Genomic DNA, 17,009 nt, shown 5'->3' on the forward strand with positions numbered 1-17,009 from the left:
GCTTTTTGTTTAGCAGCTGACTGATGGTATTTCCATATTTTTTGAAAAGTGAAAAAAAAACCTCCAATGACCTTAGTAAACTCCAACACTAAAGTACTTAAATGCTTCCAATCAGACCAGTCGTTGTAGCTTTGATTTGTTCCTTGGCTAAACTGACCACCGCTTACTGACTTATGTTTATCTGCAGTTCAGTGATAAAGTTCCCTTAATTCTCAACGGAATTGAAATATTTAGGGCAATGCCACAGCTGTGTTTATTCTCACACTCCACCACAGTTATGTAAATACTGCATATGGAGCTGTTTCTGATAAAGCCCATACCAACCCAAAGGAATTATATGTTAGCTCTAGATGGCTGCCAAGATGCGCGGCACCTCTCCAGCTTGGCAGTGCATGTGAATGATATCACATTTTCTCAGAGATCATTTGGCAAACCTCATAATAAAAGAGTAAATTTCTCTATCCTTCTCAAAGAGTTTCTCTGAGCAGAAGAGTATTTCCAGCATCCCATTTTCCACCCATGGAACATGGAGGTGACACAAAACCCAGCGCCTCCAAATGCCATAACCTTGCTAAGAAGCCTAACCTCTCTCTCTCACTGCTTCCAGAGCGTTTGCTTTACAGGGGATCAGAAGTTGAAAGCAAATGTTTGATAGACCATGTTCATTCCACATTTGATAAGGCTTCTGTGTAGGAGCATTCATTATCTCAGAAATACTGTTTATCAAATCTCTTGAAAACACTTCTCCCACCACCATTGGCTCCAGACCAAATCAGGCACTGCTTTACACTTTGTGCCTCTTCCTGGGTCAGACTATGTATTCAGTGACTGATTAAAGCATGGACTAAATCTCTTGAAGTTAATGATAAGCTGGAGCCAGAGTTATTCAAGTCCATTATGCTACTTTGATATTGCACCAATATAGCCAGGAACAAAACAATCTGCCGTGGACTTTGCAAACTTAAAAAGGGATTGCGGGCCAAATTACTCATGGCATTCCCCTTTCATTGTCTACACAGGAAATGGTGGTAAATAATTTTTTTGACTGTAGTATGTAGTGTAGAAATAGCGGAAGTCTTCCAGCACTGGGGGGATCTGGTGAACACAATCACAGATACCATTTACATAGCTACAGTTTTTAATAAAATAAAAACCAAACCACTAAGGTTTTTGTTTAATTCTCCATGCAGCACCAGGAGATGAACTAGGAATAAAGTTTGTTAAAATCAAGCAATAGAAATATCGAGCTGAGCCGCTCAGGAAAATACTTCACAGAGACAGTAGTGCAATGAATTCCCCAGGATACAAGAAGCATGTTTGTTTGATGCGCTTAAATGGAGGTGAAAGCAATTTTACAAAGCAAACACTATTTTGCAACCAAGTAGAAATTTTCTATGTGAAAGTCTCCAGGTCCCCTTGCTGTCGCAATGGTGCTCACTATGTTAAGTTACTTGCTGACTTTCCACTTACAGCAGTCACTGCAGATGTAGCTCCTTGCTTCTTAGCAGCTGGACTAGGTTGATATCCACGCAGAGGGTGTATGTATCACTAATGAGCTGTCGCAGTTGATTTCATTTTCTTTTGCCATGAATCAGGCTTTAATAAAAGGGCTATCAATGGAGTTGCACAGCATGTAAGTAAGTGAAGGATTTTGTTCTGCAATAGACTTGCTGACATCACCATGTGCCAACACTGGACTTGCTGACATCACCATGTATGACACTGCACGTCATACAATGCCTTTTCTACTCATCATGATGATGAAAGCCATCTAATACTTACAAAATGTCTATAGATGTTACAGAGCAGATTTCTTTCCCTATATTGCACAAAAGATCTCTTACATTTTTCCTTCTTGTGTTTTTCCTTCATATTGTTGTTACAATATGAACAACAAGAATTGGGTTTAACCTCAAAATGATGCTGACTAACATGGGTGTCCAATCTTTTGGCTTGCCTGGGCTGCACTGAGTGAAAAGGAAGAGTCTTGGGCAGCATGTAAAATAGATAATTTATCTGATACATGTAAGTAAAAAAACTTCTGTTATTGTTGTTAAAACATAAAAATGGAAGGGCAACAGAAACATGGAATAACAATTCGGACATGTAAGACCAGAAGATGCTTAGTTTGCTGTGGTCTTATACTGAAGCAGTTCTCTGGCAGTAAAAGGGAAACTATTAATGCTAGGAAAATAATTGTTTCAGTCAGAAAAAGTGCACCTCTGGTAAAGCCTCAACCAACCCCAAAGCATGCTGCTCCTGCAGTCTGAGCTGAACCAGGACAAAGTAAAAAGCAATTGAGTGTGGCTGGTAATATCAGTAAATGACCCTTCAGATTGAGACAGCTCAGAGACAAAGGCAGACAGTTTCACTTGGCTGCACAAGTAAAATATCATAGCCTTAGAGAAAAATTAGATGTCTTCTTAGAAAGGACAAGGCTGTAGCAAGACCCAGGGGAAAGATGGGGACACAATCTACAAGCAGGGATGAAAACTGTGCTGCGGAAAGGAGATGAATAAGGCTGCTGTCAGATCTCTGTCTTGCTGATGAACTGTCACAGGAGAAAGTCTCACTGGCAGAGACAGGCAGCAGGTGCACCTCCATCAAGCAGTATTTGCGCGAACATTTCATTGCTTCAAGTGCCACATTTTGGCTGAGATGATCGAGAAATCCCAGGCATCACCATTTAGTTGCCAAGTGAAACAAACCAGCAGCCACTATGACAAAACCACAAATCCTCTCTGGATCAATTATTGGCCTCTGAAAGCTAAGGAAGAAGAAACACCTGGGAGGCAGCACTGCAGAAATGCTGCTGGCCTCTTCGATGAGGCACATTCACCTCCTGGCACTATTACTGCTGGCAGCACAGGCAGGGAGCTCATCTTCCCTTTCAATAGACTCAGAGATCAATGGAAAATCTCTGTGTAAGCAATGAGATGAAATAACAACTCCAGTGTAACTCTGATTCCTACCTTGGGGAAAAAGGATTTTCAATTAGTGGAAATGTGTGTTAAAGCAGGAATTGACAGAAGGCTACTTAAATGGCAATGTCTGTGCATACAACTTATGTGCTACAGCCCAGCCTCAATACCTCCTGATTTTGAGCTGGGGCACCAGAGATAGCAGCCCACAGTGGATGTAATTTGCAAGTTGCTGTGAAACAAATGACTACAGAAGTTGTAGGAGAGAGTAGCTTTGAACACAGAAGCTGAAAATCCTGCTGCTCAGTTATCAGCATGTCAGGCAAGACCTGAGATGTAAGACTGAAATCCAATTTGGAGACCTACTGGTAAGTGAGGGAAAGCCCAGCACAGAGCATAAGGTCACAGCCTGATAGAAAGGGGTTTTAAAATTGATAGCTGGCTACAAGCAGTAACATAAAGAATATGGGGACAAGGAGCATCACAGGAAATTGAAACACGTCGATTTCCTTTGTTTGGCAAACCCCTGCCTTTGTTTGGCAGATCTCAGTGATGCTAAAATTGCTCTCCAACTTTATTTAGGGGAGGCATGAATATCAGCACTTACATACCTTACATACAGATGCACACAAAACAGAACTAACTTGTTTGCCTTCCTCTGTCCTGCCCTGCAGCACTTACACAGCTCTTCCTTGTCCTTTAATTTGTGATATATTGCGTTTGTAATCTGATTTTTCTCTGTTTTCCAATAACGTCCACTAAGTAAAGCTTATTGGAGTTTTCACTCTCTTGGTTCCCTTCACTAGTTAGCTCCTTTTTCCATCACCTTTTCTTAACTAGTTCTCTCTTGTCTTCATGTATTTCTCAAGGCAGTTTCTTCTTACTGCTCCTACTCCCCTGATTCATTTCCAGTTACTTTACTCCTATTTCTGTTCCTCAGCTCAATCCTCTACTGTAGAAGCTGGTTGAAAAAATCAAAATTCTTCGACTTTTTCAAAACAACCCTAAATGACCAAAAACAGTGACCAAAACTAAAAACAAAACAGCAGCAAACAAACAAAAAATCAAACCCACCAATGCCACCAAAAACATAACACAAAATCCACAAAGTTATTTTGTTTCCCCATTAAATTCTTATTTAAGGTTTTTTTTTTTAGTTTCTTTTTTTTCCTCACAGAAAAGAAGGTATTTGGTTGAAAGTCTATTAATCAAAGATTTATCTGAAAGTGTTGCTCTGCCAGCCTCAGTCACTGCCACCTCCATATCACCCACATCCTTCCTTGCCGCCCACTCCCCATGACACACTTTTATTTCCCTCTTTCAGGTCACATTCAGTCCCTTTCACAAAACACTCTACGCACATTATTTTGCAGTAACACGTGCTGGAGCTCTTTGCCCGTTCTCTTTGTGCTGGAGACGAGAATGACGTCAGGATCTCGACTGTCCAACAGAGAAGATGGAGAGGGGAGGAAGCCCCACATCATTATGCCAGGGAAAAAAACATGCCATATTTATCAAGAAAATAAGAGATTACTAATCTGACCCTACCAGGAGCTGTAAAGAGTGAAGGTCATTCACTGCACATCATAACTATGGATTTCTACACTGTAATCTTGAATACCCCATAGAAAAACTCACTGGGTGCCTAAGTCCTGCCATGCACCAACAGTAATTTAGTTGAGCCTAGTAGAGACTAGGCTCCAGGACATTAGAAAGCTATTCAACTACTTTAATATGATTTAACAAAAATTGAACAATCTTTGTAGGGAAAGCAATCCCAAATTGCAGTAAATAAAAGTAATGAAGATCCACAGTTCAAGCTGAACTGCTGTTTTGTTTGTGTAAACAAAAACCCCTGAGGTTGCTCTGCAGGTCTTGCTTTGTTGTTTTTTCGTTTTTTTTCTTGTCAGTAAAATCAGCTGGTGATTGGACTCAAAAGAGACTGAAACACACAATTCTGCAGAAGGAAGAGGCCTAACACAGGTGTCTGATCTCAGAGGTCTGCCAGGAAGGCTAAGGAGAAACTGAGGCGTAAGCTCCTATGAGCTAGAGCAAAACCAACGACCTGTTTGGTTGCTGGAGGGTTTCACAAATTATGGAAAATAACTTTAATAATGAGAAAGAAAAATAAATTACTCTTTTTGCATAGAGCCTTCAGTGCTGCTATAGAGTTAGAAAACTGTCCCTAAGCAGGACTGATGCTTGCAGATTCCAGAATATACAGCACTTGCAAACAATTAAGACACTCGGCCACAATTTCACTCTGATTATCACTGGTTTTGAATTAGATCCTTTCAAAGTGCTTTAATCTAATTTGTTCATTTCTTCCACAGCTTAACATTAATCTAAGCATAAACACAGCCCACCAAGAAAGAAAAAAAAAAAAACCAGTAACAAAAACTCCTGCTATAAATTAGGACTTGGACTATCACAGGCTCAATGACTACTTCAATGACTTTAGTGATATTTAAACAGCAAAACACACCGGTAGCAATAACAATAATTAAGTGTTATATGTCTTTCATCCAGGGATCTCAAGGAGCTCACTGCAAATTGAGTGTTCTTTGCATTTCACAGAGATCTTGTCTAAAGCCAGAGTGCAGCTCAGTTAACAGTACAAGCAGCTACACTTACATTCCATGCAGGGTGGGGAGTGGATGTTTTTTAACTGGTAACATGACCATTGTTGTAACTGTAGCTTTGCTCTCCCCTCTATAAATATAAGTCATCATTTAGGGCAGTGAAGCTGTGAAGGGTCTGGAGCACACGTCTCATGAGGAGCAACTGAGGGAACTCATCTCCAGTCTGGAGATGACGAGGCTCAGTGATCACCTTTTTGCTGCCTACAACTGCCTGAAAGGAGGTTATGGCGAGGTGAAGTTGGTCTCTTCTCCCAGGTAGCAGCAATAGGACAAGAGGTAACAGCCCCAGCCGAAGTTCAGGTTGGATATTAGTAAAAACTTCTTCTCACCAAGAGTAGTGAGGCATTGGAACAGGCTGCTCAGGGAAGTGGTGGAGTCACCATCCCTGTAGGTGTTTAAGAAATGTGGAGATATGGTAGAGGGACATGTGGGCAATATTGGTGGTATGTGGAGAGCTGGACTAGATGATATTGAGCTCTTTTCCAACCTTAATGATTCTATAATTCTATGATTCTTTTTGCTTTATTTTGCCTATCTAGAACATAAAGTAACAGCAATAGGAAAAGGACTCAAGTTTCCTTGAGTCCTTGAGGCCAATCCTGCTAAGTATGTAAAAATAGTTCAACATCTCTTCAGCCCTGGGTCCACTGCTCAGCACTTCACCCACCTGTGCTTCTGACTGCAACCAGCACACTCTTATGTATCATCAGCTGCTCCTCACTGAGCACAGTGCTATCAAAGTACCTCCTTAAGAGGGGAAGAGACAGAAAGCAAAGTAAGATAAATGGGAATTACACTCCACAAGAGCCACCATAACTCAATCTGTATGTGTGGTCGCTCCTCCCTGCAGCACTACCCTCCACCACTCACACAGCAGCTATGTGAGTTGGGGCATCCCCTCCCTCGTTAGCAGGAAAAAAAAACATGCTGCAATGCTTCATGCTTAAATCACACCACTCCTCAAGGAGAAGGCAGCCTTCACTTTGCATACCAGTGGCTGCACGTGCCTGGCAACATCACAGCGTGGCCATGGTTTCTACTCAAGAAGCTGGTGGGGTGACACATGTCAAGGCTCTTTTGCACTGATCAACTCCTGTCTCCCTGCCCCCGTGTGGTTGCATTTAAATTACACGGGCAGGATCTTTAAGAGCTGCAGGAACCAAAAAGCTCAAGGTCTTGTAATTCCTTCCCGTGACCCTTCTGAAGTGTAAGAGTTATGTTTTAGATCAACAGTGAGACTGGACGTGCTGGAAGCATGACAGGTCCCAAACCATACACCTTTCACAGAGTTGTACTGAACAGGCATGGAATTCTTACTTGTATTCCAGACACCACACATATAAATAATCATTCAGCCTCACAGCTAAAAATGCATTAGGAAAACATTCAGTAAATTCCTTTTTATACAGTTCTGTTCTACAACAGTGTCACAACTCTCTGACTTCTACTTAAAGATGATCCTATTTTTATTTCATTTTTGTATTCTTTTGCTTATGTTTGGAATACACTCAAGTTTTTTTGGTGCTAAGTCTGGTTTTGAAAATGTTGTATTAAATCTGGTTGAAATTAAGCTTTTATTTTTAAGAAAATTTCATTTTTTGTTTTCATTCCTTACTGCAATAGAAGTAAACACATCCAAATTCACCAGTTTGTTTTACATTTAAGATTTTGACATTTCACTTCAGAATCACACACAGGGATATTTCTGTTCTTGTTTACATAATTTATTCATAAGTGTCACACCAGTTACAATTCACACAGAACGGCTTGGGTTGGATGGGAGCTTTAGGATCATTTCATTCCAACCCCCTGCTATAGGCAGGGACACCTCCCTCTAGACCAGGTTGCTCACAGCCGCATCCAGCCTGGCCTTGAATGCCTCCCGGGAGGTGTCATCCACAGCCTCACTGAGCAACCTGTTCCAGTGTCTCACCACCTCCACAGTCAAGAATTTATTCCTAATATCTAGTCTAAATCTACCCTTTTCCAGTTCAAAGCCATTTCTCCTCATTCTGTTGCTGCCTGCCCTTATAAAACATCCCTCCCCAGTTTTCCTGTAGGCTCCCTTCAGACACTGGAAGGCTGCTATAAGCTCTCCTCAGAGCCTTCTCTTCTCCAGGCTGAACAAGCCCAGCTCTCTCAGCCTGTCCTCGTAGGGGAGGTTCTCCATCCCTCTGATCATCTTTGTGACCCTCCTCTGGACCTGCTACAACAGCTCAATGTCCTTCTTGTGTTGGGGGCTCCAGAACTGGATGCAATACTCCAGGTGGGGTCATGTTCAGTCTCACCGACTCTGACACTGTTCACTGCTGGCCAGTTATTAAACAAATGTTAGGAACATTTTTTTTAAAAGAATGTGTATGAAAGGAACCAACTTGAAGAGTACCATTTTTGGAGTAAATCTTGCAAACACTTTAGTGAATCAATACTTCTTAATGCAAAAAAAACCCCACCCTATTTTAACCAAAGTAATGAAGCATCTTAAGTCTCCAGCTGCATTTGCAGTAACCAAATCCCAGTTTGCCTCACCTTCCTATTCCTTACTGTCACCACTACTATTCCTTACTGTTATCACCAGAAGTTGATGAAAAGCTTTCTGTACTGCAGTAGGATGTACTGCTTGTTGGTATTAATAGCTATGACCATTCCCACATGTCCCCTCAGTGAGGGGGGACGCTTCCCTGTGTGTCCTGACATTAACCATCAGTGCTGCCACCAAGGACACTCGTTAGTGACAACACAGGCAAACAACAGACATCAGTGGTAATTGTGTTAACCTTATTTATTCCAGACTGAAATATAACAACGACGCCTGTGTCTAGACGAGACTGACATAGATGTAACTAAAATGTTCTGCATCTTTTCTCCTGTTGCCATGTTTGTACTATCCAAAACTTCCTACGCACGAAAGCTTGGTGCTGGTTTGTATTACATGGGATTTTCTCCTGGATAAGTTACAGCTGTTTTAATCACCTAACAGAGAAAACAATCCCTATCTCACTGAAGGCTGAACTTGCATGCAGGTTGGGCAAAGGAGACATCTGAGAACCACTGGCTCCAAAGGCACCAAATCTCACTTCTGCTCTGAAACAACAAGCTCACCAAACTATTGGAGGGTAGATAAAGTAATTTCTTAACTGAGTCTAGTCTAGAAGGAGAAGCAGAAATCTAAAGCAAAGCCACCAGCTCTACTAGGAAAACCAGAAGTTTAACTTCCTCTATGCCTGCTAAACCCACATTTCAGCTCAACTTTCTAAGAAGTGAAGGTGATTTCAGTGTCAACAAACAGGCATTTCCTTCTGGATCCTGTAAAAGGTACCTTCTCATGTTGAAAGTTGAACCAGCTAGGCCCGGTCCCACCACACTGCTGTGACCAGTGCTGGAGAAACATCTACTCTGGACACCTCGTGCTTACTACATCCACACTTGGTCTTAGAAATTCCTGAAAATAAGTTCAGATGTAATCCAAAGGAGACCTTTTATGGTCAGCACATGTTTTAGCAGCCTGCCAGTGCTGTTCTTCTAAAGCCGCACCGCAAAGTGACACCATCAGTTATAAGACCTATGTGTGTCAGGTCACTCGGTTATAAAACAGAAGTGTCATAAAGCATGTAAGGACACGGTTTGGTCTCTGCTGTGAACAAAGATCCAATTATTCTTGTGGGATCAGATTACTATCTTGGGATAGATTTCAGTGGGAAAGGCTCATTGCATTATAATAGCATTTCCACTGAGAAATACCAGTGCTGGTATTTAGAGTTGTTTAAAAACTGAAATGAGTGAAGACACAAGTGTGTGGGACACTACTACTGCACTGCAGCTAGCATGATTCTAAGGTACTGTGTGCTTAGATGGAAAAATCCAACTTACACTGCCCATTGTGTCGGAATACAGTAAAAATCAGAAGTCACTCTTTCCACAGGAAATGAGAGCAGCACAAAGTGAAAACCATGACAGTAAGCAGTGTGACTCTCCCACGCATTACTTCCTGGTTACACCTAATAACGTACACTTGTAGCACACTCCAAAAAAGCACCATCACAAAAGTACTATCAGCAGTGAGCGTTTGCCTCTCTGAATCAGTCCTCCTATCTTTTACATGAAGAGAATGATAGAAGTTGAGAATTGCAATACAGACAAAAAAAGAAGAGAAACATGCTAAAAGTATCACATCGATGTGTGAAGCATCAAGACACTGTGCTGATTCAGATGACGAGACCTGCCTGCTCTTTACAACATATTCCATGCATGGAAAACTACAAACTCTCAGATTAGCAATACAGCTGTCAAACCCTGACATCTTACACGGTACAGATATATGTGAATAAAGCTGCTCTTATCAACAGTCATCTCGATATAAAATTGAGAAAGACTGGTAGCAATTACTGCTACCAGTTTTGTAACTGTACTTCTGTAGCAGTCCTTTACCACTGAATATGGCAATAACCAGTTGGTGTGATGAAGAGCAGCGGCAAAGCGAAGCTACACTGGATAAGAAAGCTGGAGGTTTTTGCACAAGGAAAAGCAAAAATCGTAAGGTCCAACAAATACAAAAAAAAAAAAAAAACAGAAAGAAAATTACATGGATACTAATAAAGTTTCTGAATTGCAGAAGAGAATACAGGGGAACCCATCCCCTCAAACCCCCTTCTGCTCTCTCCTCTTCTCATTATTATTGTCTGCAAATGAAAATGTACTTTTTGCTCATGCCTATACATAACTGTTGAGAACGAAAGGCATTCCACACTGCTTCTTGATAAGCAAGTACACAAGAAAAACAAAAAGGCCGTTATTTGAATGGAAGAATCAGTCTGTGTTACTGACTCGACTGGTCCCTTTTCTAGCACAGTGTGCAGCTGTTCCACACATGTTATAAATAAGGGTTGGTAAGCTCATCCTATTTTTAACATGAAAAAAAAAAACCAAGAAGTCACAGAAATTCCACATTAATGTCCTGTAAGTGGAACTTTTCTCCTATTCTTGACTTGAATACCCAGAACTGAATGGATAAAACAGCCCGTTCTTAAAATAATAGTCATTTAAAAAAAAAAATGAAAAAAAAAGAAAATGTAATTTACTGGGATTTGACTAAACCAGGCTGGAATAAGCAGACATTCATCAGACAAGAACAAAAACACGTGATTTTATTTCTAATAAAAATGTTGAATTACTGCTCTCAAGAGTTTTTCTAGTACAACCCGAAAGCTGACGTGCCTTTATTTATCCAGAGCTGGGCACATAACCCAGCACCATTGGGCTCAGTCACAAGGACATCATGTTCTCAAATCAGTGCCCTCATCTTGCTCCTTGCTGCAAGGTCTAGAGCCCATCACCAGCTCCTGCTCCCCAACCCCACAGATGAAGAGGCCAACAGCCATTCAATGCAAACTCCCAGCCCCAGTCCAAACCCCGGGTGGTGCATGCCCCATCCCTGGACACATTCAAGATCAGGCTGGAGGGAGCTGTGAGCAACCTGGTCTTGCTATAGTTGTCCCTATTCACTGCAGGGGAGTTGGACGAGATGGCCTTCCAACTCAAACTATGATTCTATGATAAAACCCCTGCTCACCTGTTTTCAGGGTCTGACACCGTCATGTTCCGTGTCACAAAGCACATCTTGAGCGGTATTGTCTTTTTGTCCCTGTGGATGGAGAGTGAAAGCTGTGACAGTGGGTCAGCAGACACACATCCCAGGCGGGGAGATTCTGGAGGAGGTGTCTCCCATCCAATCTCTGAAACTGGAGAGCCCTTCTTCACATAGGGAGTTGCTTCTCTCATGTACTTCACTATTTAAAACAAAAGAAGAAGAGAAAAAGAAAAGAATGAATGGATATTCAGTAGTTCCATTCATTGGGAATTCTTTGAACTGGTATCAACTCTCAGCACTGTTTATTATTTGTATGCATGTTACTCTAAAAGTAATGCTTATTCTTTATTCCACTGGAAAATACAACAGATACAAAGAGAACAATAATACTTTTTGATAGAGCAAATTCTCAGCTACAAAACACTATTTTTCAACTTAGCCACCACTATTAGCTAATTCCCATGAATGAGCTATCGAGACTTTCTATTTCATGGTGTAACAGCTGTGCACAGCTATCCTGAACACGGCCTGTCTTTCACATCACTGCCACCACTGCTGAAATGCACCACACACCACGTCACGTCTCCATAAATGTTCAGCAAGTGTCAATGTGTGCCATTTTTTCCACATAGTGGAATCCAGTTCCGCACCTTTGCTTCATACACATTTCCATGTTAGACACCAATTTATCAGACTGCCCCTCTGCTGCCATCTGTCACAAGACAACAACATGCAGTAGAATACAGGTGCAAAGCTTCCACCTCTACTGCTGTATCACCAACATCTGCCTCTGACATTGTGGGCCAACACAACAAAATAGGAGGCAATACTTTTGGAGCAGCCTTTGTATTACCAGCATCACAGCGCTGAGAACTGTGCAAATACAAAAGGTTGAGATTTGATTGCAGCCTATTTAGCACAGTACAATGAGAAAAATAAGGGAAAAGAACAGAATGGAGAAATAAGAACGTAAGGATCCACAGAGCGTAAAGCCAGGAGTGCCATCTGACCTCTGCTCAGCAGGTTCTGAACTCCCATAGAGCAATTCTTAAGTACAGAAGCGGTGAAGTGGATGAGCTACAGGAAAGTTTCTAAGAAAAACATTCAATGAAGGAACAGCGTATCTATTATGCACTTATCTAAAATGCTCCAGTGATATCCCAGTGCTGGGAACTCACATCTCACTCCTGGTTCATGCCTGTCAGCATCCTGTCACTGATCTCAAGAGCTACTTCTGCTTGCTGGGAAGCAGTTTCAGCTGATTTACTCATACGTACACGCCTGGAGTAAACAAAAATCAATTCACCTATTAGCCTTCTCTAGGGAAATAAAATTGAGTTCAAGCTTTTTGTGATAATCACAGTACCAGATTAGATCTGTTCTCAGCCTCTTTTAACCATATATAGTAGCAAATATATATAGTAATCCCAAACAATCTTACTTGTACTGAATGCAGAAATTAATTCTCAGTGGGGAGCTGCCCTTCTCTTCCACAAACCCAATGGAGGTCCTTCAAGGAAGGATCTCACCTTTAAGCACCTTGTGTAAATGAATATGTGCCACCTGCACAGATGTGGCTGCCTAACTGGCTGCTGTCACTCAACGATGCCATTCAAACAGCAACAAAATGAGCTGGAAGGGCAGGATAATGCAAAATTATTTGGGGACGTTATTAAAATGCTGTGAGAGAGAATTTCAAGGAAATAGTGCAGGTCATTGTGTCAGCTCGGTTGAAGAGGCTGAGAATGATTTAATAACAAAAAGTTGGGAAAATTAGAAAAGGGCATTGTGGTGAAGGAGGAAAGCAGACAGAACTGTTTGATGCTTGAAATGAAAGCAGTGGAAATACTCAGAATGGAGAACAAGAATGGCCACCAAGATAAGTGCTCACCACTGCAAATTCCATAAACAATCTCTTTTTCAAACGTGTTGATAATGGGTAGTTTTTCTCTGTGCCATACAGGTTTGGCTCTTAACAGCTGGAATCTCATTTGGGGTTTACTTTGGGAATCTAAGAGACTGAACACATTTGGATCTGGTGAATCTATTCTTGCTTCCTCTGAATTAATATGATTTTTCCATTAACGTGGAAAGGAGGAAAGCTAAAGCTCTAAGAATGTTCTTTTGCTAACAAAACTTTGTTTCCTTTAAAATTAGGGATTATCAATTAACCTCTTGAAAAAAGTAATCCGATTTGCTTTTGAACTCATCTACAGTGACAGGCCAGCAAATATGCTGCTAAATAAAGGTTTGGGTCACAACAGTCTAACTATTTCCTATGTGCTATTCTCATCCTCTTTCAGCTGCAGCTCTATGCATTAGACCTGAGCATCTTTTAATTATGAAGAGAGGGGCAAGAGAAGGAAGGAAGCTGAAGTGAAAAATCTGGCTCTAATCATAAGCTATAAGCGGGAACACAAAATGTGAATTTAATTCCCAAGGTGCAGAAAAGAGTCATCCCTCCCATGTGCCAATAAACCAAGTTTCCACGCGATACAGCGGTGAATTCGTGGCAGGCAGCTGCACTATTTCAGGAACTTCTGTATAAGAGGAAGTACGAGCAGGAGGAGAGAGAGAGAGACAGAGAGAGAGCAAAGTGTAATCCTCTTTCCACAAACCAAGTCCCAAATACAGCAAAAGCCAGGAAGACTACCTGGAGAAAAAGAGTGTTATGAAGGCTCCTGCCGAGTTCTGAGCTCCTTGACATCTCGTTTCCGCTGACTTTCAACAAGAGATGGATACTCAGCCCCAGAGACTTACATGACTAAAGGTCTACTGATATATGGGCAAAACACACTGTTGAACACCATCTTCCTACAAAATTCTACAAGAGAACTAAAAAAATTAAGTGAACGTATGTTTCCTGTCTAAAAAAATTATTTTAGCATATTTCTACTAATTACTTCTTAATTCCCACCAAATAAAAGCACAGATTAATTGCTGAATTCTACAGTTTTACAGAACAGGCTTTATGGTTCCTCCATTTTCAAATGTGTTTCATTTATCAAAAGCCCCCTAGATAGATACAGGCAAATGTACAAATGGAATGTAGAAACAGAACAGGTGGCAGAGCTTCAACCAATTAGAATTGTTTTTTTTTTTTATAGCCGTTGTTTTCCATTTGGTCTTGTCAATGCCTGTAATTATATGCCCACAACTAAGCTCCAGTTTGACTTTAGCTAAAATGTTGTTGACTTGATTCACACATTTTATCAGCAAATATTTCCTATTTACCTCTAAACTCTGGATGCAAATCCTGCAGAACACTGTGTTTATACCACTGAACCAGAAACCCTACTATACCTGGAAATTTATGGTGACTCCATAGGACTACATTCTGCAGTCTATCCATGTCCAGCAAGTAGAAAAAAAGTTGATACCAGTATGTACTATGGGCATATTCCTGTTCCTTGCTGCACTATCTGAGAATCTTGAATGCAGCAGTGTTAATGCACAACTGGAGTCACACCATCAAATTTTTAAACTACTAAAAATATAATACAGACTATTGCACTTTAAAGTAATAATGTTGATAATGTTCAGTTTTCAGACGATTACACTCAAGCACCAGATTTCCCTTTGGGTGTAGCAGCATTAATCCAGGTACTGACTGAAAAAGCGAGCAGCTATAAAGAACACTGTTCTCATACTTCTTAAAACTGCCAGTGATGCTACCTGAGAGAATGAGAACCCAAAACATTAAATAAAATGAAATAAGGCATGCAATTGAACAATAACTCCAAGTTATGCATGACTGTGCTTGTACGTGTACACATGCCTAAAGGATGTATGGATATATTTATATATTTAATAATTGTGTTCATCTTATATTTGTATAAAAACGTTACATTCTTTAAGACCATCAGAACGCATTCTGCAAAGAGAGAAACTTGCAGAGACTGAGAAAAAATTCAAATGCTTTCATTATTGTAACTCAATTTACTGATAGACTGTAATTTCAGTAAAGAGTTATCTAAATTCATCCGTTTGATGCTGTACCTCAACCTCAGAGATCCTTATATCCAGTACTAATTAATGATCCGTGCCCTTTTGGTACACCACAAATTAGAAACTGCGGTCAAGCAATTAGAATTCCAATTTCCGGAGCTCCCCTCCCCGTAACGAGAAGAGAAGCGGAAGTGGCAGTCAAATGAATTAATCTGCTGATACACATTGAATACTTCACATTTATTTTTTCATCTGCGAGACAGGCAATGCAGCTTCCAAAAAAGCACTTCATTTATATGCAGTTCTGCCAAGTCCCAGTCTCCACAATTAATCCTTTGTTACTCTTCACAGATGACTTTCTTTTCTTTCTTTCTTTCTTTTTTTCTTTTTTTAAGAGAAAGAATCGGGCTTTTAATGAGAGAAATACTACAGACAGATTTGGTCAGGTTCTTGGCCAAACAGTTCTGTGGAACTGAGACTTTTCTGACACATTGAAACTGTTTCCCAGGAGGGAAAATAAAGACTGCTGAAGAAAAGCCAGTACTGCAGAGCAAAGCTCTTTCATAACTACAGGAATGAGCACAAGAAGTGTACATTTACAATATGAAAATAAAGGAAACAACATGCCTGAATCTGCTCAAATAAAGATGATCCAGAATGTCTTCTTTGCAGGGAAAAAGCAGAGTCTTCTCTTCATGCATTCATTCTCTCCTAAGTAAGCAATCAGAGGCAGCTACCAACACTAAGTAGAAAATATCACACAGAAGCCTCTTAAAGCTATTTCCACATTACTGATATCTATATCCAAAACACACAGGTTTTCCAAATCTCCCACAAATCCAAATTCATCTGCTCTGAAAGCTGGTGTAGAGAAGAGGAGCTGGCCGTGTCCTTCACCATACTTCAGATCTATCAAGATTGCATTAGGAAATCATTTAAGAAGTTTCTCAAGCCCACAGTATTGAATGTGATTAGATCAATTGCTTTTATCAACTTATTCAGTATGAAGTGGCTGTCTGACTCTCGTGTGCTGAAGTGAGTGCACCAGGACATCTGCAAGCCCGTGTTAACAAGTCAGAGCCATCCAACAGCTGCTAAAGTGATACTGTAAAAAGAAGAAGAAAAAAACATAGCCAATAACAAACCTTGAAGAAATCACTGCAGGTAGGTGGGCTTTGGAAGGGTAGACTGGATGGGCAAGTCAATCCTTCAGCACAATTCTGTCATTTTGCTTGGCGAAATGCTTAAACACAGAACTTGTGGTGTAGTAGGCTTACACCCCAAATGGTTTCAGAGCTAGTTATAACTGAATGGAAAACATTTGCAAAAAACTCAGAAGTTGTGCCCAAACTATGCCAGTCTAAATGTAGAGCGCTTCACATTCCTGTCAACTGAACTGTCACAGAGACAAAGAATTACTGTATTAAAGTCAATTTAGTACCACAACTTCCAAATTTACCTACTGGCTTCCTTTTAAACTCAATCAAACTGCGCTCATTACAGTGAAGACATGTAAAAATGAGAGGAAAACCTGTCCAGGTCCTGGTAGCACCATCAAAACTAAGATCCAAACATTTGAAGAAAAGAGTTCATGGATGAGATGATCTGTGAGAATATGTCACACGACCCTTTCTCAGCCTTTAACTTGGGCATAAACTCAAAAACAGTAAACAGTACTTTTTCTGAGTTCTGCCACTCAGTTTCCTACAGAAATCTCTGTTATCACATTCAGACAAGTAACATCCAGCAACACCACTGACTTTCCTCCAAGAGATTAGATCTTCAGGGAGATGATTAATAAACACCTCGTGAGAATACAAATCCACTTTGCATTTCGGCCATTTCTCACCCTTCAGTGAGCCGAAGAACGTACCACTTTCTGCTGGTTTAAAATTAATTCAGCTGAATTCA

At 40.7% G+C, this 17,009-nt stretch overlaps 1 protein-coding gene across 1 annotated transcript in view; it reads right to left on the minus strand.

Annotated features, from left to right (window-relative positions):
* The window catches only part of SNTB1 (syntrophin beta 1), a 106,792-nt gene that overhangs the window by 41,870 nt on the left and 47,913 nt on the right, over nt 1-17,009 (minus strand). Inside the window, exon 2 of the mRNA XM_085221621.1 lies at nt 11,133-11,349. Within this exon, the coding sequence (XP_085077747.1) occupies nt 11,133-11,349 (217 nt within the window). The remainder of the gene's footprint in view (nt 1-11,132; nt 11,350-17,009) is intronic.

Source organism: Meleagris gallopavo, chromosome 3, assembly GCF_905368555.1.
Source record: "Meleagris gallopavo chromosome 3, MGAL_WU_HG_1.1, whole genome shotgun sequence".
Taxonomy (NCBI): Eukaryota; Metazoa; Chordata; class Aves; order Galliformes; family Phasianidae; genus Meleagris; species Meleagris gallopavo.